The sequence below is a fragment of the Mauremys reevesii genome, linkage group 19, assembly GCF_016161935.1.
Source record: "Mauremys reevesii isolate NIE-2019 linkage group 19, ASM1616193v1, whole genome shotgun sequence".
NCBI lineage: Eukaryota > Metazoa > Chordata > Testudines > Geoemydidae > Mauremys > Mauremys reevesii.
Window position 1 is genome coordinate 7,914,937 of NC_052641.1, and position 24,562 is coordinate 7,939,498.

Here is a 24,562-nt window from a genome sequence, read left to right on the forward strand (position 1 = left end):
GCTAAAGTCAAGGAATAACACATCCACTGCTTTCCCCTCCACAGACCCAGTTATCTCATCATAGAAAGCAATTAGGTTAGTCAGGCATGACTTGCCCTTGGTGAATCCATGCTGACTGTTCCTGATCACTTTCCTCTCCTCTAAGTGCTTCAGAATTGATTCCTTGAGGACCTGCTCCATGATTTTTCCAGGGACTGAGGTGAGGCTGACTGGCTTGTAGTTCCCCGGATCCTCCTCCTCCCCTTTTTTAAAGATGGGCACTACATTAGCCTTTTTCCAGTCATCCGGGACCCTCTCCAATCGCCAGGAGTTTTCAAAGATAATGGCCAATGGCTCTGCAATCACATCCACCAACTCCTTTAGCACCGTCTGATGCAGCGCATCCGGCCTCATGGACTTGTGCTCATCCAGCTTTTCTAAATAGTCCTGAACCACTTCTTTCTCCACAGAGGGCTGGTCACCTCCTCCCCATGCTGTGCTGCCCAGTGCAGCAGTCTGGGAGCTGACCTTGTTTGTGAAGACAGAGGCAAAAAAAGCATTGAGTACACTAGCTTTTTCCACATCCTCTGTCACTAGGTTGCCTCCCCCATTCAGTAAGGGGCCCACACTTTCCTTAACTTTCTTCTTGTTGCTAACATAGCTGAAGAAACCCTTCTTGTTACTCTTAACAGATCTTGCTAGCTGCAACTCAGAGTGTGATTTGGCCTTCCTGATTTCACTCCTGTAAACCTGAGCAATATTTTTATACTCCTCCCTGGTCATTTGTCTGACCTTCCACTTCTTGTAAGCTTCTTTTTTGCGTTTAAGATCAACAAGGATTTCACTGTTAAGCCAAGCTGGTTGCCTGACATATTTACTATTCTTTCTACACACTGGAATGGTTTGTTCCTGCAACCTCAATAAGGATTATTTAAAATACGGCCAGCTGTCTTGGACTCCTTTCCCCCTCATGTTATTCTCCCAGAGGATCCCGCCCATCAGTTCCCTGAGGGAGTCATAGTCTGCTTTTCTGAAGTCCAGGGTCTGTATTCTTCTGCTCTCCTTTCTTCCGTGTGTCAGGATCCTGAACTGATTCATCTCATGGTCACTGCCTCCCAGGTTCCCATCCACTTTTGCTTCCCCTACTAATTCTTCCCAGTTTGTTAGCAGCAGGTCAAGAAGAGCTCTGCCCTTAGTTGGTTCCTCCAGCACTTGCACCAGGAAATTGTCCCCTACACTTTCAAAAAACTTCCTAGATTGTCTGTACACCACTGTATTGCTCTCCCAGCAGGTAGCAGGGTGACTGAAGTCCACCATGAGAACCAGGGTCTGTGATCTAATAACTTCTGCTAGTTGCCAGAAAAAAGCCTCGTCCAGCTCATCCTCCTGGTCTGGTGGTCTATAGCAGACTCCCACCACGACATCACCCTTGTTGCTCACGCTTCTAAACTTAATCCAGAGACTCTCAGGTTTTTCTGCAGTTTGATACCAGAGCTCTGAGCAGTCAGACTCTTCTCTTACATACAATACAACTTTCCCACCTTTCCTGCCCCGCCTGTCCTTCCTGAACAGTTTATATCGATCCATGACAGTACTCCAGTCATGTGAGTTATCCCACCAAGTCTCTGTTGTTCCAATAACATCATAGTTCCTTGACTGTGCTAGGACTTCCAGGGAATTTTGCCTGAATTGTGATCAAGTTAATCACAAAGTTAAGTTTGTTTCACAAAGTTGAACAAAAATAAATATGGGGCAACAATTCAGATAAGGGAAGCTGTGGAGACACCATGGAGGAGAAAGTTACTGAAAGAAGAATTGATGGAAGAAAAGATTTTGGAGGAGGATGGGGGAGAGGTGGATCATTGTACAAGAAGGGGGGAGGCATTTATAAATCAAATGAAGCTAAACAATTCATTCACAAAGAGTAATCTTGGTTGAATTTTGCCTTACATTTATTAAAACGAACTGTCCACGATCAGGTCATAACATTCTCAGATTATTCCACGATTCAACTTATTTCCCCATCAACTAATTTTCAGTTTGCAGATCATTTGCAAATAATATGTTTCCAATATTTGCAGTCCATGCTGCTCTGATTGCCTGTGTGTCAGATGCTTTTGTGTCTGGTCCCCGACTGCATGGTGTTTGTAAATCACCAACATGGGAAGAACGTTGCAGTGTACAATTAAACCTCAAATTTGAAATGTTGTGCTTGGTGAATATTTGATCTTATAATTCCCTTTTCATGGCTACTTGGGCATCTGAAGCTTGAAAGTTCAGATATTCATGGCAAAAGAAAATGAGATTCGCAAACATGTTGAATCACAATTTATTTTTGAATGTAAACAAATATTCATGGAATAGGCTTTTTTGTTTTTGTTTTTTTACTACTACATCCTTAGGTCTGGTAACATAAATATATATGGGTTTCCACTTAAGCAAGAAACTTGAACATTGAATAAGTTATTTTTAGTTGTACAGAAGTTGAGGCAAACACAGAAATGTCTCTCTCTGACATCTCTAATTTTTTCCCCTTCTTTTCAGGATGATACTGAGCCGTACTTTATTGGAATATTTTGTTTTGAAGCTGGTATAAAAATCATCGCTCTGGGGTTTGTTTTTCACAAAGGCTCTTATCTCCGAAACGGCTGGAACGTGATGGATTTTGTCGTTGTCCTCACAGGGTAGGTGACTGTTACCATTGCTTCAAGTTTGCTAAGGGATTAAGGCTGCTTTGTTTCATATTGTGTTTTAACTTTGGATCCGTGAAGAATTTGAAATATGCACTGTAGTAAAGTTGTGCATTGCTGAACTTACTGTCTTTAAATAATAGCTGCTGTGCTGAATGAGCTGGTTTTGAAATATTGTTTGAACTGAACTAAAAAGAAGTTTTGAAGACTTGTTAGAATCCGTTCTTGCCCAGATGCTCTGAGATACCTATTTTTCCAGGTTCTAATTAGCAATAGGCACTGAAACTCTAGTTACAATAAACCCTCCTCTGAAATGGTGGAGTGATTTCAAAAGGAAACACTGACAAAGATGATGGGTGAAAGTTTGTTGAAACAGCTGCAACTCCCTCAGACTTCATGGAGTTTCACCACAGATGAAGCTGACCCATTACAAAATAGTGGCTTTTAAAGGAATAATAGAAAGAGGCTGAGCATTCTCAAAAGCAGTACAGTTAAAAATTCTGTTTACGCTTCCTGAAATGTGTAATGCACATGTCTAGCTGGAAAACGTCTGTTGGGCTTGGTATGTTGCACCTATGCTGAACATGCGTTATTCCTATGCTGTAGGTTATAACAGTTTACAATTATGTACTTTGCCACAGCGTGTTTAGCCAGCGAGAGATTAGAAAAGTAACTTTGTTTAAAGAGTTCTTGTGAATCCATAGTGATTTATGAACTGTACCCTTAAAGTCCAAAATAGATGTTAAGGTTTTGAAGACCTAGTTGAGGACCTGATTATACAGGCAAACACCTGACTGATTTCAGTGGGAGTTTTGCCTGTAGAAGACTGCGGAATCAGCCCATTAAGTGTTAATATCTATTTGTTTTACATACCTCTCTCTGGCACCGTGAGTATATTCTCATGGGGAATATACATTCTCTGATGTCCGTATCCTGGCATGTGATATGGAATGGAGTGCTGTTAGGAACGTGTACACACACACACACACACACACACTCTTTCCTAACCACACTCCATTTTATATATATAATATAAAATCAGTAGATGCATTCTGACTGTAATTCTGTTTGTTATTCAATGTACCATGTGATGTGACTGTCAAGATGTTTAAGGGAATTGTTTATGCATTAGGAAGAAAAGAAATGTGTACGCTTTGATTCTCCTGCCGCTGGTGTAAATCAAGAGCATCTTCACTGGAGCCCCAAAGAAGAATCAGGCTCATATTCTACGACTTTGTTAGAGGGGACCAAGATGAAACCTGAATTAGTGCAGTTGCTACAGGCGTTGATGATTATAGGATGTTCCACATCCTATTTCTCATTGTACCCTTGTAAAGAAAGGAGAAACAGACCTCAGTTCTGGAAAGCCCTTAAGCACATGTTTAAATTCACCCTTATTCCACAAAGCATTTAAGCATATGCTTAAGTCTGATTGACTCCAAAAATACTTATGCATGTGCTTAAAGTTAAGAGTACAAGGGCTTTCTTGAATCCAGATGCTTCTCTGACTAGGGGCCATGTTTCGGTTTATACGGGCAGGTTTTTTGATTTCCTTTTTTTTTTTTTTTTTAAAGACCTGAACACACAATCAGAACACACCGTGTTAAATGCTTCCTGATTGTGACTGAGTTGCTCAGGATTTAGCTCCAGGGTGTGGAATACTCCTGGCGCGTGCCGTGCCGGTGGAATCATAAATGAATGTGTAATGCTGTAGGCACGACACGGGCATTTTATTGCTATAATTTCTATTGCAAGTACTTGCAGAGCTGTTTGATCTCTGAATATAATTGTGGATTAGCAGTTTGATTAGACAGCTGTAATAAGGAATCCTGTTGTCATCTTCAAACATGTATAATCCTTTGAAGTACAATCCTGTTAATGTCAAGGCTTCTGGTTTCCAGTGGTGGCACTAGCTGGGTTGTATTGAAGTTGTCTTGTACATGGACTTCCCAGCAGGCAAGCAGTGCAGGGAAGACTTAGTGTAAACTAAGTGACATCAAGTATAGCAGCCATCTCCACTGAAGAAATTCACATCACCTGTAAATATTACAACTCATGGCCTTGATTCTTTGGCACGGTACTTACATGCATGCTTAACGTCAAGCATTGAAGTCAATGGGATTGCTCATGTGTTTAAAGTTAGGTATGTAGTGTCCGTCCCTTCCTGAATTGGGGCCTGAGTTTGAAAGACCAGTAATGAAAAGAAGGAACTTATGGGACAGAAGTGGTGTTGAAAGTTCTGCAACATCACACAGGATATTAAATTAATTTTTCTATGAAGACTCTTGCACGCTGGTCAATTTCCTAGATTAACAGGTTCTTCTTAGCTTACTGTTCTTGCTCCACATTTTCTAGACTAAAAGGCAAGAATTTATGGTGGTTTGGGCATCACTGGCTAGCTCAGATAGCTTTATTTACCCACTCATTTTTTCTCCAATAACCCATATACATAAGAAGCTTTAAGCAAAGCCATTTTGTTAGAGAGAGAGATCATGACATCCCCGCAAGAGGACTTTAAAGAAAGGTCACTGAGGAAGAATGTTTACCAATAACAAACCTGATTATTTCTTCAGGGAAGATTTTGCTCGTTGGTGACACGAATTCAACTTGAATTTTTCTTTTCTATGAAAGGTGATAGCAGATCAGTTTATTTAAAAATGCTTGTGCTGGGGCACGCGTGTGTGTGTATCAGAAAATAATAAAAATGACCTACAGTAGTAAATCTGCAGCTGATGCAGCATTTCACATATTTATAGAATGTGTGCTACAGTATATTACTCTTGCTACACTAATATGGCAAACTCTGTCGTTGCCACGTTATTTTCTTCTTGCCATATGTACTGATACTTTGTGAGATGGATTAATTCCTCTTATGTGGAAAGTGCACAACTGTCAAACCAGACAACCCCTTGGTCATTCCAGACTCCTCTCATTGCAAAGATAAAAAGGTAGCCTGTGTTCAGAGCGCAAGCACAGAACAAAGTTCGCCTTCAAATTAATTTGAAATAGATATGGATTTTGATTTCTCAGGTTTGTGAGATTGTGAAAACATATGAAGTGATACAGAAAATTACACACACACACAGAGCGCCTCTGTTAATCCTGTATTCTTTGTAGAGATAAATGATGAACACCGGAAAACCTGATCTCATTTTCAGCTTTCAGCTTAAACCCAGAAAAGCAAAAAGCAGATTTGCTCTCATTAGCTGTTTCCATAGGGAGAGGGCTAGTTTGTGCTGTGCTTTTATCAAACCCATCCTTTGTGTGAATTTGAACATGAGCCGATCACCTGTCTCAACAGATATTCTGCAAACTGCCATATCCCTTTCTCGGCCTCTTTTCCCCCACGCCAAAGCCCAAATCCTGGAACATTTTTGATGATGATGTTGTGGCTGCCAGCAATGATAGACGTTTTGTCTGTCAAAATTAGACATTAGAACTTGTTAATTAGAAAATAAATCACATTTCTGGCATCTGCAGCCAGGATCAATATCCTATTGAACTAAACTGGAGGCTAATAGATTGTGGCCTAAAATGACTTGTTTTATCATTCCAGAAAGCACTCAGTCAGTGTCTTACCACAAAAGTGCTGTGGTGTCTCTTTCTCATTTACTTTCAGGAAAGCCTGCCGATTTGTTGTTAATAAAGGCAAGGGAAACAAATAGATTTCTGCTCTTCAGAAGATTTCCTTTCCCCTGGATTTTGTTTGTTTTGTTTTAAACTCCTCGGGTTGCAGACAAGTACCAAGGAAAGCTGCATTGTTGTGATGTCTGTTGCTATATTAGAAGGAGCCACAAGTATTTAATAGCTGCTGTTGTTTGACTTGCATAGTTTTATTGGTGTGTTTTAACTCCAGTGACATTTCTTTCCCGTAGTAACTGTTAACAAAAAACCCAAAACAAAACACACCTGAATAAGTGGACCAGAACCAGAGGAGCTTGTTAACTGTTAGCACCAGAGAATAGGCCCTGCACACCATTAGATCCACCTGTGCACCTGGAATGTGTCCTGTAATGGCAATTCCCAATATTTTGGGGACTGGAGCTAACCACCCGGTATGGTGCATCAGTGTCATTCCCAGAGGCTTGGTGTAATGTTCCTTTGGATTAGGGCTGGATCCAGAGACAACTGAAGTCAGTGGAAAGATTCCAGTTGACATTGGTAGGCTCTGAAACAGGTCCTTAAGGAGGTAGACATGGTAAACTCCCTCTACTCTATCGAAGAAACAGGCCATGTGAACCTGCTGCTGTTCCTTGCAGTTAAGAACCAGCTGTAGCCTGCCATACAGTCACACTTGTCCACTAGCATCAGAGCTTTCTCCCACTTTAAGCTGCAAGTACTAACGGGAAACATTGTTGCATTCACTGCAAAATGTCAACAGAGCAATTTTGCAGAAGAGTCTATAGCCAGTGGAGGGAAACTGGCTTGTGTCTGCTTGAGCATTCCATGCAGCAGAAGGAGCGGTACTCTCACACCGGGTGGGAAGACAGACTGACAAATGTCGGGCGGTATGTTCTAGCGGAGCTGTTTCAGTCTCTGCTTCCAAGGAAGCATCGCTCCAGTGGCACTAGTAAACCCAGCAGTAGTTGGGAAGGTAATTCTTTCTGCACATAGTAACAGCCTGATTGTCCTCGATGTGGACCTGGCTAGTTACCAGGATTGTCTTAATTATGTCACCAATTTGATATACTACTTTTGTAGCAGGGTGTGAAAAGCAGCAGCTTCTGTACCTCGATGATATCAAGTCCCAGAACACTGTACTTTCTTTGTCTAAGTGCAGGGCAAGCAACAAGTATCAAATAAGCAGCAGAAAGCAAGAGGAGGCTAAATACATAGCTTCCTAGTTTGATTTAGGGTCCAAAACCCAATTCTCTTAAGAGTTACCAAGTCTGACAGTTATTAGGAGGAAGATACACGAATTATCCAAAGGGAAATGCACAGCAGTGTCCGGCGGAGCTCTGATCATGCAGCCAGAGAGGGGAATACCTTGCCCTGGTTTCGCAAATGTTTGTTTGACATGGGGGGTGAAGAGTACTTGCAAGGGGGTTGGAAAAGAATGAAAAGTGAATTTCTTGAGGCAGACATGTAGGTTGGGATGTTCAAAACTGCCTGCTGGATTTTAGATGCTCAATTCCTATTAATCAGTTAAGCACCTAGAAAATGAGGAACACACTATTAGTGACCACTTGTGAAAAGTTTGGTTTCAATAACTTGCCTAGCATCATATAGGAATTCTGCGGCAAAAGCCGGGATAGAATTCAGTTCTCCAAGGTAGCGTTCACCCGCCTTAGGCATTAAATCATCTTTTCTCTTCCTGCAGTTCTCTGCCTCATTCACGACACACCTTCCAACTTCTGCAGCAGATGAGGCCAGGGTCCTACAGACAGGGGCGGCTCTAGCAATTTCGCCGCCCCAAGCACGGTGGCACGCCGCGGGTAGGCGCTCTGCCGGTCGCCGGTCCTGTGGCTCTGGTGGACCTCCTGCAGGCACGCCTGCGGATGCTCCACCGAAGCTGCGGGACCAGCGGACCCTCCGCAGGCACACCTGTGGGAGGTCCACTGGAGCCGCCTGCTGCCCTTCCGGCGACCGGCAGAGCGCCCCCCGCGGCATGCCGCCCCAAGCGCGTGCTTGGCGTGCTGGGGCCTGGAGCCGCCCCTGCTTACAGACAACAGCCTTTTTCACTACAGAACCTTGATTGAATCCCAGAGCAGGGTCTGTCCTGCGGAAAGAATAGGATGTGGTCATGTAACTAAAGACGATCCGAATGCATACATACAGGGCGGGGCAAATTAAAGTAGCACAGGCAATGTTAAGTCTGATGCTTCCTAAATTATGAGTACTTGACTTTTCAACCTTAATGGTTTTAATCATCTAGTTTTGGTATGTAATATACATAGCGATGGAGATAGGTATGAAAAAGATCATTCACATAGGAGGCTTTTACACCTTTTAATATCTTTTACCCACATTTTCCTAGAGTCCTACTATAATTTAGCAAAAAGAACAGGAGTACTTGTGGCACCTTAAAGACTAACAAAATTTATTTTAGCATGAGCTTTCGTGAGCTACAGCTCACTTCTTCGGATGCATAGAATGGAACACACAGACAGGAGATATTTATACATACAGAGAACATGAAAAGGTGGAAGTATGCATACCAACAGGAAAAGAACTGTTCTCCTCACACTTTCTATGGGCCATCTTAATTATCACTTCAAAAAGTTTTTTTCCTCCTGCTGATGATAGCTCATCTCAATTGATTAGACTTTTCCTGTTGGTATGCATACTTCCACCTTTTCATGTTCTCTGTATGTATAAATATCTCCTGTCTGTGTGTTCCATTCTATGCATCCGAAGAAGTGAGCTGTAGCTCACGAAAGCTCATGCTAAAATAAATTTTGTTAGTCTTTAAGGTGCCACAAGTACTCCTGTTCTTTTTGCGGATACAGACTAATACGGCTGCTACTCTGAAAACTATAATTTAGGGTATATTTTTGTGGATTATTCCCATAGCACGGAGCTCATGGTGTCATGCCTTTAATGGGACTTCAACCTGGTTCTTATAATTGTGCCTACAGTTTTCATGCCTATGTCTTTATGCATGTGAAAAGCTTGGACTTGCGTGTCTGAATGCAGTTGCCCAGGCAATCGGCGTTTGTGTGTGCACAAAGAAGTAAATTGAAAGAAACTGTTGGTGCAACGTCAGAGGCTGCTTTTGAAAATATGCTCCCTGGATTTGTCTAATGAACCTCATACCTGAAGTGCTTTAGGGGCAAAGGGACCAGAAGAGGGGAAATGTAGGTTTGTCTGAGCTTTGTACGTATTTAACCCTTTCCATATCTTCAGCAGAAGGCAAAGCTGAGCACAAGCATCAGTGGAGATGGATACTTTCACAGGAGCAGGCTTTAATCTTGGTAATTTGTTGAAGGAAAGAAATAAGCCTCTTTGTATCACTGCATTGTACGGGTGGCGATGGGCTATGGCTGATTGCTATTAATGTTGTGCATGAGTCACACTAAGAGCAAAGCCTATATAGAATTAGTCAATTTGATCCCTCTTTTCAATTTCTTTTGTGCTTTCATGATGGATGGTGACTTGCTGGTGCAGAAGAGCGAGTGGTACCTTGCGAAATGAAATCAAATAAGAAATGTGCCAGGGTGAAGAGGGTCTGTGTGATTTCCAGCGAATGCGGCGTTAACTCCCTGCTGAGATCTCACTGGTGTCTGGAAGGAATAATGAAGCAGGGCGAGAGACCAAAGGCCCCAATAATAAATAAATAAATCAGAGAGAACCCACCAAGAACCAGCTGCTTGGTAATTGGCGAGAAGGGCCTCTGTGGAGGCAGAACTCCACCTTCAGGAGCTAGCTTTAAGTAGGGTGACCAGATGTCCCGATTTTTGGGGGCTTTTTCTTATATAGGCACCTATTACCCCCCACCCCGTCCTGATCTTTTACACTTGCTCTCTGGTCACACTAGCTCTAAGGGGCTTGGATTGTGTCCATCACCATGGTATCTGAGCCCCTTCCAAGTTTAGTGATGTGAATCCAAGAAGACGTGAGAGGCGGTGTGGTTCAGTGAGAGGGCATTAGACTAGGAGTCAGGCCACCTGTGTTCCGATCCCAGCTGGGCCAGTTACATCACAGCTCTGTGCTTCGATTTCCCCTCCCACCCTTTCTCTGTCTTGTGTATTTTGATTGGAAGTTCCTAGGAGCAGCCAGTGCCCAGCGCAATGACGGCCAAGTCTCTGCTGGCATCTCCTGGCACTACCATAATGCAAATCATACTGATGTCTCTCTAGCTTTCCTGCCCCCTGCTGTGCACAGACGTTAGTGTGTGGAGTCTGGGATTTTGTTAGGGACTCGAGAAGGCAGCCGGAGAGGTGGGTTGTACCATATGGCTGCATTGTGAGTCAAGGTGAGCCTTTCCTGAACCCTGTGCACAGCGAGGCTCAGGAATAAAGCCACAGAGAGAATCTGTGCTGGGTGACCAAGTTTCCTTTAGTCTCCAGACCTGATGCTCCATCTTGTGGGCCAGGCCAGGACCTCTGCTGGTGCAAACCGGTGTAGGCCTTAACATTTATATTATGGTAGGGCCTACGAGCCACCCAGGTCATGGCCCTGCTGTGCTGGGTGCACGTAGGCTACATCTACATGTGGAGCTAGTGCTGTGATTCCCAGTTCATAGAGATACATTCTCATTGGGGGTGCACACTCACAATAGTGGTGTGGTCACAGTAGCACGGGCAGTGGTGAGCGGCAGCACGGCCTAGTCCCCACAGTCACATCCACCCAGACCCATGGGCACGTACTTAGCCTATGCTGCGGCTGCCCACGCTGTTGTGGCTACGCTGCTGTTTTTAGCGCACAAACTCAACAAGAGCCAGCACTAGCGTGTCTACACAAGCTGGGATTCACGCCCTCCCCAGCTCCAGGTGTAGACAGAGCCATAGAATAGCTCCATTGACTTCAGTGGTGTGACCTATTTTACACCAGTTGGGGATCTGTCTGCCTTGAGAAGGGGAAGGAAGCGTGAACTCCAAAGCGCTTCTTGGGGAACACAGAACATGCCTGACCTGGGACATCCTAGGCATCAATCCTGCAGTCTAATCTGTGCAGCTCCATTGAAGTCAGTGGGGTGCCATGCGAGTGCTTTAGTTTGAACTCATCCATGTCATGACACAAGAAGTTTTTAAGCCTTTCTTTTGTCAGACGTTCCAAGCCTGGAGTTTCTGCCCGCTCCTCCTCCTCCTTCCCCCTATTGCAGCAAGTTTCACGTGAAAGTCTCTGAAGGGAGTTAGCTAATGGATTTAAGGTGCTTTTGTTTTGTTTTATTGGCAGCAAATACTAGAGGAGCTGACTACCTGGGCTGTGGATAGATAAATAATGGGCCTTATGCAACAACGGGCAAGAAGGAGGAGGTCTGTGACAAATGACTTTTCTCCAAAGAGAGTGAGGAAACATGACAGCAGCATTTTTCAGATTTCCATCTCCTGCCGATTTCCATGTTTTGTGCCTGTTAACAACTTCTCTGCAGCTTTTTCTGTTAGCAAAAAAGAAACACAATCCCCCGTGATTATTGCTGTGACATTACTGGAGAGCTTCCTCCTCCTTCGCCCACAGACCCTGCAGTGGGCTGCCTGCAGAAGAGGGGGGGGGGGGGGAAATCCACGAGCAATTGAATGGAAGGCATGTTTCCCCATTGCAATAGGGTCGTTCTGAGCTGGTAACGCAGGCCGGGATCATTAATCTAGGCAGCAGTGTTACACATTTCATGGCATTAAAAGGGAGGCTGGTAACAACAGAATGTCATCTCTGCTGAGTCAATTAGCTGAAGAATGTCAAGACAATGGGGGCTTGGTGTGGTGAGGAGGTTTGCTGTGGTCTGTCTCTAAGCTGTGATGGTTCCATAAATGCAGGTGTCTGTCCCCTAGGGATGCAAAGCAGCTATTGCCTGCCCTGGTGGAAGAATCTGGTCAGCTGATAGTTGCTACTCTCTGGGGCAGAATGTGCTACATAGGTAACTAACTCGGAGTGAAAAAAGAACAGGAGGACTTGTGGCACCTTAGAGACTTAACAAATTTATTTGAGCATAAGCTTTCGTGGGCTACAGCCCACTTCACGGGATGCACAGACTGGAACATACAGCAAGAAGATATTTATACATACAGAGAACATGAAAAGGTGGAAGTAGCCATACCGACTGTAAGAGGCCAATCAATTGAGATGAGCTATCAGCAGCAGGAGGAATAAAAACGTTTGAAGTGATAATCGAGATGATCCATAGAAGGTGTGAGGAGAACTTAACATGGGGAAATAGATTCATTTAGTGTAATGGCCCAACCATTCCCAGTCTCTGTTCAAACCTAAGTTAATTGTATCTAATTTGCATATTAATTCAAGTTCAGTCTCTCTCTGGAGTCTGTTTTGGAATCTGGTTGGCCTCTTACAGTTGGTCTGGCTACTTCCACCTTTTCATGTTCTCTGTATGTATAAATATCTTCTTGCTGTATGTTCCAGTCTGTGCATCCCATGAAGTGGGCTGTAGCCCATGAAAGCGGATGCTCAAATAAATTTGTTAAGTCTCTAAGGTGCCACAAGTCCTCCTGTTCTTTTGTGGATACAGACTAACACGGCTGCTACTCTGAAACCAGTAACTCAGAGTGTTGCATCCAACATGGAGGGAATTCTATATTAGGCCTTGTCTTCACAGATAAAGAGGAACTGATCACCAAATGAAAAATTAATGGTAACGTAGGGCTTGTCTACACTACAAAATTAGGTCAATTTAAGTTAGGTCGACCTATAGCCACAGCAGTAATTAAATTGGCTGTTGGTGTCCACATGACCCTCTTTCTGCTGGTAGTGCGTGTCCTCACCAGGAGCACTTGCACTGACTGAAGAGGGGCATTGTGGGGCGCTGAGAGCCAGAGTGTAGGGTGCTGACAGCTGCGAAGGGCTCACAGCTGGAGCCCCCTGGCTCTGGGGCTGACAGACAGAGCCGAAGACCAAATGTGGAATAATAGCAGCCGTGAACCTGACAAAAATGTCAGTTTCACTGCTGGTCGGCTCCCTGCTGTGAAATTGAGCCCCCTGCTGGGCTCACAGCTCAGGCTGTCAGCTCCTGGGCATGCGGGGGTTGGGGGGCTGACAGCTGGGACTCCCGGTGAGGGATTGGGGCGCGGGGGCGGGGAGAGCCTGAGCGGCTCGGCCAGCAGAGTTAAGGACAATAAGAAGGAGTTTAAGTATATTAGGGACAAAAAGAATCCAGATGACAGTATTGGTCCATTAGAATTATCAGCAATAAATATGCAGAAAAGGCAGAAGTGTTCAAGAAATATTTCTGTTCTGTATTTGAGGGGAAAAAAGCAAAGGATGTCATGTCATATACGATACCGTGCTTTCCATTCCACTGGTATCTCAGCAGAATGTAAAACAGCAGCTACTAAAGTCAGATGCTTTTAAATAAGCAGGTCTGGATAACTTGCATCCAAGAGTTTTAAAAGAGCTCACTGAGGAGCTCACCGGACCATTTTCAATAAGTCTTGGAACACCAGAGAAGTTCCAGAAGCCCGGAACTAAGCTAATGTGGTGCCAATATTTAACAAGGGTAAATGAGATAATGCGGGTAATTACTGTCCCGTTAGTCTGACATCGAGCCCGTGCTAAATAATGAAAAGTTTGATATGGGACTTGATTAATCAAGAATTAAAGGAGAGTACTGTACAGTAATACCAATCAAGATGGGTTTATGGAAAATAGATCCTGTCAAACTAACTGGATACTTTTTGTTGATGAGATCACAAGTTTGGTTGATAAAGGTAATAATGTAGATGTAACATATTAGACTTTGACTTTGTATCACACAACATTTTGATTAAAAACTAGAAAGTTATAAAATTAACATGGCACATATTAAAATGCTGGCTAACTGATAGATCTCAACATGTAATTGTAAATGGGGAATCATCCCTGAATGGGTGTGTTTCTAGTGGGGTCCTGCAGGCACTAGTTCTTGGCCATATACTATTTAGCATTTTTATTAGTGGCCTGGAAGAAAACCTAAAATGATCACTGAAGTTTGCAGATGACACACAAATTGTAGAAGTGGTAAATAATGAAGCGGACGGGTCACTAATACCGAGCCATCTGAATCCATTGTTAAACTGGGCCCAAGCAAATGTATGTGTGTTAATATGGTGAAATGTAAAAATATACATCTAGGAACAAAGAATGTAGGCCATACTTATTGGATGAGGGACTCTATTCTGGGGGAAAAGATTTGTGGGTTGTGGTGGATAATCAACATGAGTTTCTGGCATGACCATAAGGCTAATGTAATCCTTTGATGCATAAACAGGGGAATGTGGAGTAAGATCAGAGAGGTTATTTCACCTCTGTACCGGGCACTGGCATAACAGTTGCTGGAATACTGTGTCTACTTCTGGTTTCCATAATTCTAGAAGGATGTTGATAAATTTGGAGAGGGTTCAGAGAAGAGCCATGAGGATGATTATAGGATTGGAGAACAAGCCTCAGAGTGATGGACACAAGGAGCTCAATCAATTTAGCATAATAAAGGGGAGGTTAAGGGGTTTGATTACTGTTTATAAGTACCTGCATGGGGAACAAATATCCGATAATTCACTCCTCAGGCTAGCAGAAACAGGCATAACGTCCCGATGGCTCGAAGTTGAAGCTAGACAAATTCAGACTGGAAATAAAGCATCAATTTTTAACATCGAGGGCAACAAACTATTAGAACAATTTACCAAGTGTCATGGTGGATTCTCCATCACTGCCAACTTTTAAATCAAGACTGGATATTTTTCTAAAAGATCTGCTGCAAGAATTATTTTTGGGAAGTTCTCTGGCCTGTGTTACACAGGAGGTTGGACCAGCTAATCGCAACGGTCCCTTCAGGCCTTGGGATGTCTGAATCCATGAATGAATCTACTAGCAGTGCTAGTGTAAGCAGGGCTAGTGATTCTGAGAGCAAAGAAGAATAAAAGGGCCAACTTGCATGATCTTATCATAGAATATCAGAGTTGGAAGGGACCTCAGGAGGTCACCTAGTCCAACCCCCTGCTCAAAACAGGACCAATCCCCAACTATTTTTTTTCCCCCAGATCCCTAAGTGGCCCCCTCAAGGATTGAACTCACAACCCTGGGTTTAGCAGGCCAATGTTCAAACCACAATGCTCTAGAGTGAAAATTACTACAAGGGAGGAGGGTGTCGTCTAATGATTAGCGCTGAAGTGTGGGACTGAGGACTCCTGTGTTGTCTTCAGACACTGACACACTCTTTGGCCATGACCAAGTCACTTAGACCTAAGTTTTCAAAAGCAACCTCTGATTTTGGGTGCCTCCGTTTCAGAATACCCAGCTTTAGGCACCTAAGGGCCTGACCACTGGTGGTGCTGAGAATACGCCTACAGCTCCCGTTGAAGTGGGTGGGAGCTGTGGGTAATCAGCCCCTCCCAGGTATCTACAGCCAGGCAGCTTTAGAGTTAGAGGCCACTTTTGAGAACATGGGGTTTTAATATTTAGGACCAGGGCTGATCCTAAAGGATTTTTGGTGCTTTGGGGACATTGAGTTCCTCAAGGTTTTCTGAAGGGAGATGATGGCTTGGCAGCAGCACTGCTGAGAAAGATCTGGGCGTTGTGGTGGGTCACGACCTCAACATGAATCAGCAATACGATGCTGTTGCAAAAAAAGCAAATGAGCAGAGGCAGAGCATGCAAGTTACGGGAGGTGACGGCACTGCTCTACTTGGTGCAGGTTAGGCCTCCGCTGGAGGGTTGTGTCCAATTTTGGTCACTGCTGTGTAGAAAGGATGTAGAGAAACTGGAAAGGATCCGGAGGCAAGTGACAAAGATGATCAAAGGGATGGGATGCAAATCATATAAACAAAGGCTGAAGGAACTGGATATGTTTAGCTTGGAAAAGAGGAGATTAAGGCAGTGGTGGATTAATGATTTTGTGGCCCCAGGCCCTGAAATAATTGCTGCCCCCCGCCCCTACTCCATCCTTTCCCCGCCCCCATTCCAACCCCTTCCCCAAAGTCCCTGCCACAACTCTGCCCCTATTGGATCCCTTCCCCAAATCCCCAGCCCAGACCTACCTCTTCCCCCAGCGCGCCGTGTTCCCCCTTCTCCCCCCTCCCTCCCTGCCCCGTGAAACAGCGGTTTCACGGCACAAGTGCTGGGAGGGAGGGTGAAGAAGCAGGACGCGGCGGCGCAATCGTGGAGGAGGCGGAGGGGAGCTGCTACTACACTAACGGGGCGGGGTCGACCTAAGAGACTGAACTTCAGCAGTCGGCGTATCTTAGGTCGACTTACCTGGCCTTGAGGACGGCGGCGAGTCAACCGCTGCCGCTCCCCCGTCGACTCTGCTTCCACCTCTCGTGAGCTGGAGTTCCGGAGTTGACGGGAGTGCATTTGGGGATCGATTTATCGCGTCTCATCCCCGATAAATCGATCCCTACCCGCTGATCTGGCAGGTAGTGAAGTCCTGCCCATAAATTTGCCACCCCTGCAAATTTGCCGCCCTAAGCCTAGGCCTTGTCGGCCTAGGCGATAGTACGCCGCTGGATTAAGGGGAGACATGAGAGCGCTCTTCAAATACTTGAAGGGCTGCCATAAAAAAGATGGAGAAAAGTTGTTCTCTCCTGCCACAGAGGGCAGGATAAGCAGCAATTGGTTCAAACTACAGCACAGCAGATCAGATTAAATCTCAGGAAAAACTTCCTAACGGTAAGAACAGTAGGACAATGGAACAAACTGCCTCGGGAAGTCATGGAAGCTCCTTCACTGAAGTTTTTCAAAAAGAGGCTGGATAGCCACCTGCCTTGGACGGTTAGACAACAAATCCTGCAGCGTGGCAGGGGGTTAGACTAGATGACCCTTGTGGCCTCTTCTGACCCTGTGGTTCTCTGATGTGCCAAGGAGGATCAGGATGTGGGGAAAAGTGACTTCCACTTCATTCATTCCAAAGTGTCAATAACTGCAACTTGAGAGGGGGAAGGGAGGTTGATCCAGGTTGGGCCAAGCAGCCCAGGGCTTCTGGGAGACAGGGGAGTGGCAGAGTGCCGTTGGGCCATCACGTACATATCCCAAGAGCCAGGAAATACTCCCCTGGCTCTCAGATGATTAAACTGTTAATCTGCAATGTCATGGCAACATTGTTAGTGCAATCTGTTAGCACACTGGATTGGGACTCAGGAGACTTTGGTTCTCTTCCTGACTCTGCCACTGGCCTGCTGACTGACCTTAGGCAGGTCATGTCCCCGCTCTGTGCCTCAGTTTCCCCATCTATAAAATGGGAATAATGGCACTGGTCTCCTTTATAACGCCTTTTGAGAGCTCCAGATGAAAAGTGTCATATAAGGGCTTGGTGATATTAACTCTGGCCCTCCTGTGTCTGTCTGCTTACACAGGAAGGTGTGACTTTTTTTTTTTTAAACCCCTTGATGTTTGAGATCTCCGGTAGAAAGGCCACTGCATAAAGGCAAAATGTCTTTAATATAGTGGACAGCAGAATGAATGGGACAGTGCACAGTTCCCTTAAGCTAATTCTGGGCTGGGCCAAATGCGAAGTCTTGGAAACTCTACTTCTGCAGTGTGAAAACAATGGATCAACAGGAATCCTAATCGAGCCCAAGTCGAAATAGCTCCTGTTCTCCCCAGGTGACATGTCAGGCATATGAAGAGCTGGGATATTTGAAAAGCCCTTTGTGATTCCTGCAAATGAGCTGGCTGGTTTAATCCCTTATTTAAAAAAAAATCTCCTTCCTCCCTGGTGTTTCAGCATTATCTAAATCAGTAGCAGGCCCTGAACAGAAGGCTTTCTCTCCATTCTCTTGCAACCAGCCAGTCAGGCAAAGCACCTCCTGTTGGCTTTCAGTAATTGAATGGAAGGATCTAATTTGCTCTGGTGTTTCTATGGAGGAATATTGAAGACACCTGTTGATTTTAAGTGGCTACACTTATCCTGCCAGTCTGGTTAGGCCACCTTGGATTCAACAGCTGGCTAGTGTTGCGGCAGGAAGGAGGTTCTGATTTAAAAACCCATTGCTGATCAAAGTAGACGGGGAAAGGCTCTGACCATGCTATTATTGCTGGGCTGAAACCAAAATAACAGAATCAAGCACCCTTAAACTGTAGGTTTAGGAGGTAGGCAATGCAAATGAGAGGGCCAGAGAAACTTCCATACGAAGAGAAACTGAAAAGACCAGGCCCGTTTAGCATGGGACATGGTGGAGGTATAGAAAACAAGGATTCAGACAGAAGATAAATGGTGTGTTCCAACTTCTCCTTTCATAATGCAAGAATAGGGAATGTGCAAAGCCACTTGCTCATTTGCAGTGCAAACTTATGTGATGCATAATTAACCTGTGGAACTCATTGCCACAAGAAATAACTGGGGCCCACATGGAGCCAAAAAAGACTGGACACTTACATGAACCAAGAAAACATCCACAGTTATGTTAGAGAGGAAACATTTTAGAAAGGATATAAACTCTCCTGCTTCAGGGTTGTTAATGATGGGGGTTAGGAAAAAACTAAGGTAGATACTCCATAACTGTTCTCTATGGGGTGTCTTTACCCTTCCTCTGAAACAGCTGCTACTGGCCACTGTCAGAGCCATGATGCTGGAGCACTGGTCTGGTCTCCTACAGCAACTCCTAATAAGCTTATTTATACATATGAAAGGCCAAATGTTGCCATCAGGTACATGAAGAAAGTCATCAGTGGTGGCAGTGTGAGTTGCAGTGAGATGCAGGCTCCAATACTTGACATCTTTAGAGCAAGACTGGCTATGGTGCTAAAAGACATGCTGCAGCTCAAGGAAATTATGGGCTTTGTGCAGAAATTACTGGGTGGATTCTCTGGCCTGTGTGATGCAGGAGGTCGGACGAGGTGATCGTAACGGTCCCTTCAGGCCTTAAACACTAATGTATCTGTGCGGATATTGGAGAGCAGATTTTGGCTCTAAAATTGTGTGTCATTAAACTGAATTGTTATGGTGAACATGGGGCTGTTTTTCTAATAATATAGGAATGGCTTCTGTGCAGAATAGCTGCTGTTGGTCTCTGCGGCCACAGCCCGCTTCTTGCTACGTCCAAGCCATCCTTCACGATGGGAAGGCAGGGTTCAGAACGGACAGCGGCTGGCTGCAGCTTGCGGCAGGCTCTTGTTGCCTTGTTGCGTTATGTTGAAATGAAAACGTAGCTGTTAAATGCAAACTTCCCATGCCTGGAGAAGAATAATGCAGCTTCTAGTTCCTTCTCTTCCCAAGGAGAGTGTTGGACTTAATCCCCACCACCCGTAAGGCAAGAGAGAGACCCTAATTAGTTATGCTCCTCACGTGGGGAGTGATTGCCTCCTGGCCAGAGGAGGAGGAGCAAGGCTGGCTGAGGAGCAGAGGGAGCTCAGGTAGAAAGGGGGAGACCCAGGAGAGAGGAGATCAGGAAAGGTCCCTGTTGAAGGGAAGGGCCAGTAGTTGGGATGGGCTGTGGGCAGAAAGCAGAGCTGCACAAACAGGGGCACCTCCTGTGGTAAGGCCCTAGAGGGGAGACAGGGTTGCCAATCCCTCCTGGTTTTGTCGGGAGACTCCTGGAATCAGGCTCGATCTCCCGGAGGCTACTGAAGCCAAACCGGGAGATTTTTTTAGGCTGCTAAAAGTTCGGTGGTGCAGCAGGGCTAAGGCACGCTCCACCCTTGCCGTTCCCATTGGCTGCCGTTCCCAGCCAGCGGGTGCTGCGAGGTTGGTGCTTGGAGTGCGGGCAGCGCGCGGAGACCCCTGCCCCCTCAGGGGCCACGGGGATGTGTTGGCCACTTCCAGGAGCGGTACATGGCCAGGGCAGGCAGGGAGCCCACCTTAGCCCTGCTGCACCGCTGCCTAGGAGCTGCCCAAGGTAAGCGCCACCTGGCCAGAGCCTGCAACCCAACCCCCAGCCCTGTGAAAGTGAGTGAAGGTGGGGGAGAGGGAGCGACAGAGGGAAGGGGGATGGAGCCTCGGAGATGGGTTGGGGCCTTGGGAAAGGGGTGGAGCAGGGGGCAGACGGTTTGTTTGATTAGACAGTCCGCAACCCCAAAGGGAGAGGAGTCCTGAGCGAGGGCCCATGAGGACCAGGGGATAAGATGGAAGCCCATGAGGGATGGAAAGCTAGTTTCGGTGGTACGTGGACTGCCAGCAGGGAAGAGCCTAGGGGAGGAGTTGAAATTGAGCCCTGGGGAGGCGAAAGACCCTTTGTCTAGAGTCTAGCCCAGGAAGGGCAAAGGGCCTTTTGGCTTAGAGCTGAACCCCAGAAGGGGATTCAGCTATTGGGGGGGCTTGGCCAAGGGGGCTGAGCAGGGGTGGCTCTATGTATTTTGCTGCCCCCAGCACGGCAGTCAGGCGGCTTTCGGCGGTGCGCCTGTGAGAGGTCCGCCAGTAACGCGGATTCGGCGGCTTGCCTGTGGGAGGTCTGCTGGTCCCGTGCCTTCGGCGTACCCGCAGCCGATTTGCCGCCGAAGCCACGGGACCGGCGGCCCTCCTGCAGGCAAGCCGCCGAAGGCAGCCTGACTGCTGCCCTCACGGCGACCAACAGGGCGCCCCCCGCAGCTTGTCGCCCCAGGCATGTGCTTGCTGCGCTGGTGCCTGGAGCCGCCCCTGGGGCTGAGCTGCAAAAGCCCCAGTGAGGCAGTCCAGAGATGAAACCGCCGGGGCCGGACCCCTGCGGCTGAGGAAGTGGCCCCCAGTGGGAGTGCAAGAGGCAAAGTCCCCTGCAATGCCGCATCCAGTCGCGAAGGGATGCTCTAGAGAGGTGAGGAGGTGCATATACTGGGCACTAGCTCCCTTCTGCTCCATTTCCTAGCTCTCTCCATGCCTCTTGATGTGATAGCAGCACTCCGCCCCGGGACTCTGGCAGCGCGGATAAATCCTGAAGGAGGCCTGGATCCTTTTCTAGCATGGCTGGGCCTGCAGCAGGGGGTACGATCACCTGAGGCTCTGGCTGCCTGTAAGCGTAACTGTATAACAGCAGATGTTGGTCATGCACATTCTCTAGATATGCACTAATACTGTTTCTGGTATTCGGCAGGCAAAATTCCAGAGAAGGAACAATTTCACAGTCCTAAGACTTGACGAGATAAGTACATATAGATGATCAACAGCCCCTAAAGCCTATGCATTTCCAAATGCAGTGGATATAAATCCTGTGTCTTCACAGAGATCACATTAGCGCTCAAGGCCCCAATTCAGCAAAGCATGTGTTTAAAGCCCATTGATTTTCAAAGGGACTTAAGCGTGTGCTCAAAGTTAAGCATGTGGCCTAGTGCTTTACTGGATCAGGACCCAAAATACCATTTCTGAAACATTTTAGCAGGTGACATTTTTATCCTATTTACTAATGTGTAGTGAGTATCCCTGATCTGACATTTGAAAAAGATTTAACAGAAACAAACACATTTTTTCCAGTTTTCCTTTCCTGGTGTCAAACTTCATTTAACCACTTCCCAGACAGAGAGAGATTTTTGGTGCTGAAGATTTTTATAAAGTCCCGAGATGAAGAATTTCCCCCGGGATGCAGAGCTAAAAAGTTGGGTTGGGTGAATCCTGTGCTCTTCACACTGTCTAAAATCCCTTTTGTGTAGTAATGGATAAAGGGTTTTAAATTGGATATGTACAATGTAAGAGGATTTGGGAATACTAAACTTGGCTGCCAATTGTAGAAAAGATAAAACCACTCCTTGATCCATTAAGGCCATTACCCCCCCAAAAAGGCATTTCTCTCCCCTTTCCCCTCCCCCCGGTTACAAAGTTACTGCTAATTATACCTGATATAAAATCAGAGTAACCTTGGATTAGCACAGGAGGCAAAAGGGATGAAAGAAGCTGGGCTGGACTACATTAAAAAAAGACTATAGAGGCAGGTAATGCTGTGTATTCACAACCAGGGAGGCAGGACAGTGCAAACCTGCCTGGACTCCATGGGTACACACTCGGGTGGCTAGCCCATTTCCCCCCCCCCCCTGCGGCTATTTTAAGGATGCTAGCTCAAACAGGGCCAGCGCGTGTCTGTCTACCCGAGCTGGAAAGAACACTGCTGGCTGCAATGTAGGCATACCCATAGTTAGTGCGGCCTAGTGGTTAGAGCACTGGACTGGGCCTTCAGAGACCTGGGTGCTATACCTGACTCTGGCCCGCTCTGTACCTTAGTTTCCCCATGTGTAAAATGAGGATAATGATACTGACTTTCTTTAAGTGCTTTGAGATGTACTGATCAGAGCTCGCTATGGTTATTTTTAAGGGCACTTAAAATGTCCCAAATGTTTAAAAATCTTTTTTTTAAGATGTTGAAGCCCACCGGGGAGCATTTGAAGCTGATGCTGTGCAGGCACACGTTGGACTGCTTTATCCAGACCCTCCTCTTCTTCCTCCACTGCCCCCGGCCGCAGCAGCTCCGTGTTCCTGTTCGTAATAATTGTTCTAACCTCCCGGCTCCTCAGAGACCCTTGTTGTTGTTGTTGGGAGGAAGGCTGGGTGAGGCTTAATTTCAATTTCTTATATCCCTGTTAATATGTTAACCTAATCTCTTTGAGAATGCCATTAAAAATCAATTACATTAATGGGGCTCAGTTGGAGATTTTCTAAAATGTGGTTATGGCCAGAAAAGTGACTTTGCAATATTGGCCCCTTGGTATTGCAGATATTTGCTCCTTATAGAGATCTTCCCGCTCATAGCTGGGCATTTTACTGACAACGTTTTGGCTCGTGTCAGCTCTGCAGAAGGCAACACAGCAGCTCAAGGGCAAGATGCAAATGTCATGCTCCAGGCCATAAGCCCATCACTTTTTGGGTCAGGAGGGAATCTTCTTCTCTCCTTTATTAATTATTTACATCGTACCATCAGTGGTGTGCTCAGCCCTCTGCAGACAGGAAAGAAGAAAACATCCGTATTAAGCCTGGAGCCTGAGCTTGCAAATTTACTCCGGAGCAAATACTTACTACCCTCTGTAGTCGCACTGAAGTCACATTCTTCGCCTTCCTATCGGCCTGCCTCCTAGGTATTTCTGAGGTGCTTATCACTGTGATGTCTGAGTTCTGTTCCTCAAAGACGTGCGGTGCTAGTTGTTGGAATCAGGCTACTGGATTCAGTAACCCTGCGGTCTGATCTGCTATGGCGTATGCTGTATATTTCCACCTCTGCCGTAATTTTACCTGCATGTAATGGAGGGAGGAAGGATTGTGTGGTGGGTAGCCTGGACCACAGGAAGCTTGCGTTCAATTCCCCGCTGTGCCTTGATTTGCTGTTCAGAGGATACGTATCTCAGAGACGCTTACCACTGCTAAATTCACTCCTGTAACCTAAAAATCTAAGGTAGCAGTTGATTTTTAAGGCATCTATTCAGCGAAGGGAAGTAATGTAGTTACTGGAGCATGTGTCCTTGCAGCGTCCCCAGAGCGGATACCAGGAGATGACGGGGCCTTTCTTGAGGTGCCCTTCCACCCCCTGTACTGAGCATGGAGTGGAAGCAAAACTCGCTAACGAGAGCCCAGATTCTGGCCCATGCTACTCAAAGACTGCAAGCTGTAGTGACCCCCAGCAGAGGAAGCGCTGGGATTAGTGAATGAGAAGCTGGATATGAGTCAGCAGTGTGCCCTTGTTGCCAAGAAGGCCAACGGCATATTGGGCTGCATTAGTAGGAGCATTGTCAGCAGATCGAGGGAAGTGATTATTCCCCTCTATTCGGCACTGGTGAGGCCACACCTGGAGTATTGTGTCCAGTTTTGGTCCCCTCACTACTGAAGGGATGTGGACAAACTGGAGAGAGTCCAGCAGAAGGCAATGAAAATGATCAGGGGGCTGGAGTACATGACTTACGAGGAGAGGCTGAGGGAACTGGGCTTATTTAGTCTGCAGAAGAGAAGAGTGAGGGGGGATTTGATAGCAGCCTTCAGCTACCTGAAGGGGGGTTCCAAAGAAGATGGAGCTCAGCTGTTCTCAATGGTGGCAGATGACAGAACGAGGAGCAATGGTCTCAAGTTGCAGGGGAGGTGGTCTAGGTTGGATATTAGGAAACACTATTTCACTAGGAGAGTGGTGAAGCACTGGAATGGGTTACCTAGGGAGGTGGTGGAATCTCCATCCTTAGAGGTTTTTTAGGTCAGGCTTGACAAAATCTTGGCTGGGATGATTTTGTTGGTGTTGGCCCTGCTTTGAGCAGGGGATTGGACTAGATACCTCCTGAGGTCCCTTCCATAGTAATATTCTATGACTGGCTTGCAGCCAAGTGATGTTCTCATAGGCAAAGCCCTGCATAGTCTATGGCCTATAATCAGTGGCAGTGCCCACTGGGCACCTGTAGTGGATTGGAAACTCTGGTCAGCAGTTTCATTTCAATTAGCA

At 46.1% G+C, this 24,562-nt stretch overlaps 1 protein-coding gene across 1 annotated transcript in view; it reads left to right on the forward strand.

Moving 5' to 3' along the window:
- Nucleotides 1-24,562, forward strand: part of CACNA1B (calcium voltage-gated channel subunit alpha1 B) — a 484,205-nt gene that overhangs the window by 13,720 nt on the left and 445,923 nt on the right. The window contains exon 3 of the mRNA XM_039506170.1: nt 2,524-2,663. Coding sequence (XP_039362104.1) covers nt 2,524-2,663 — 140 coding nt within the window. The remainder of the gene's footprint in view (nt 1-2,523; nt 2,664-24,562) is intronic.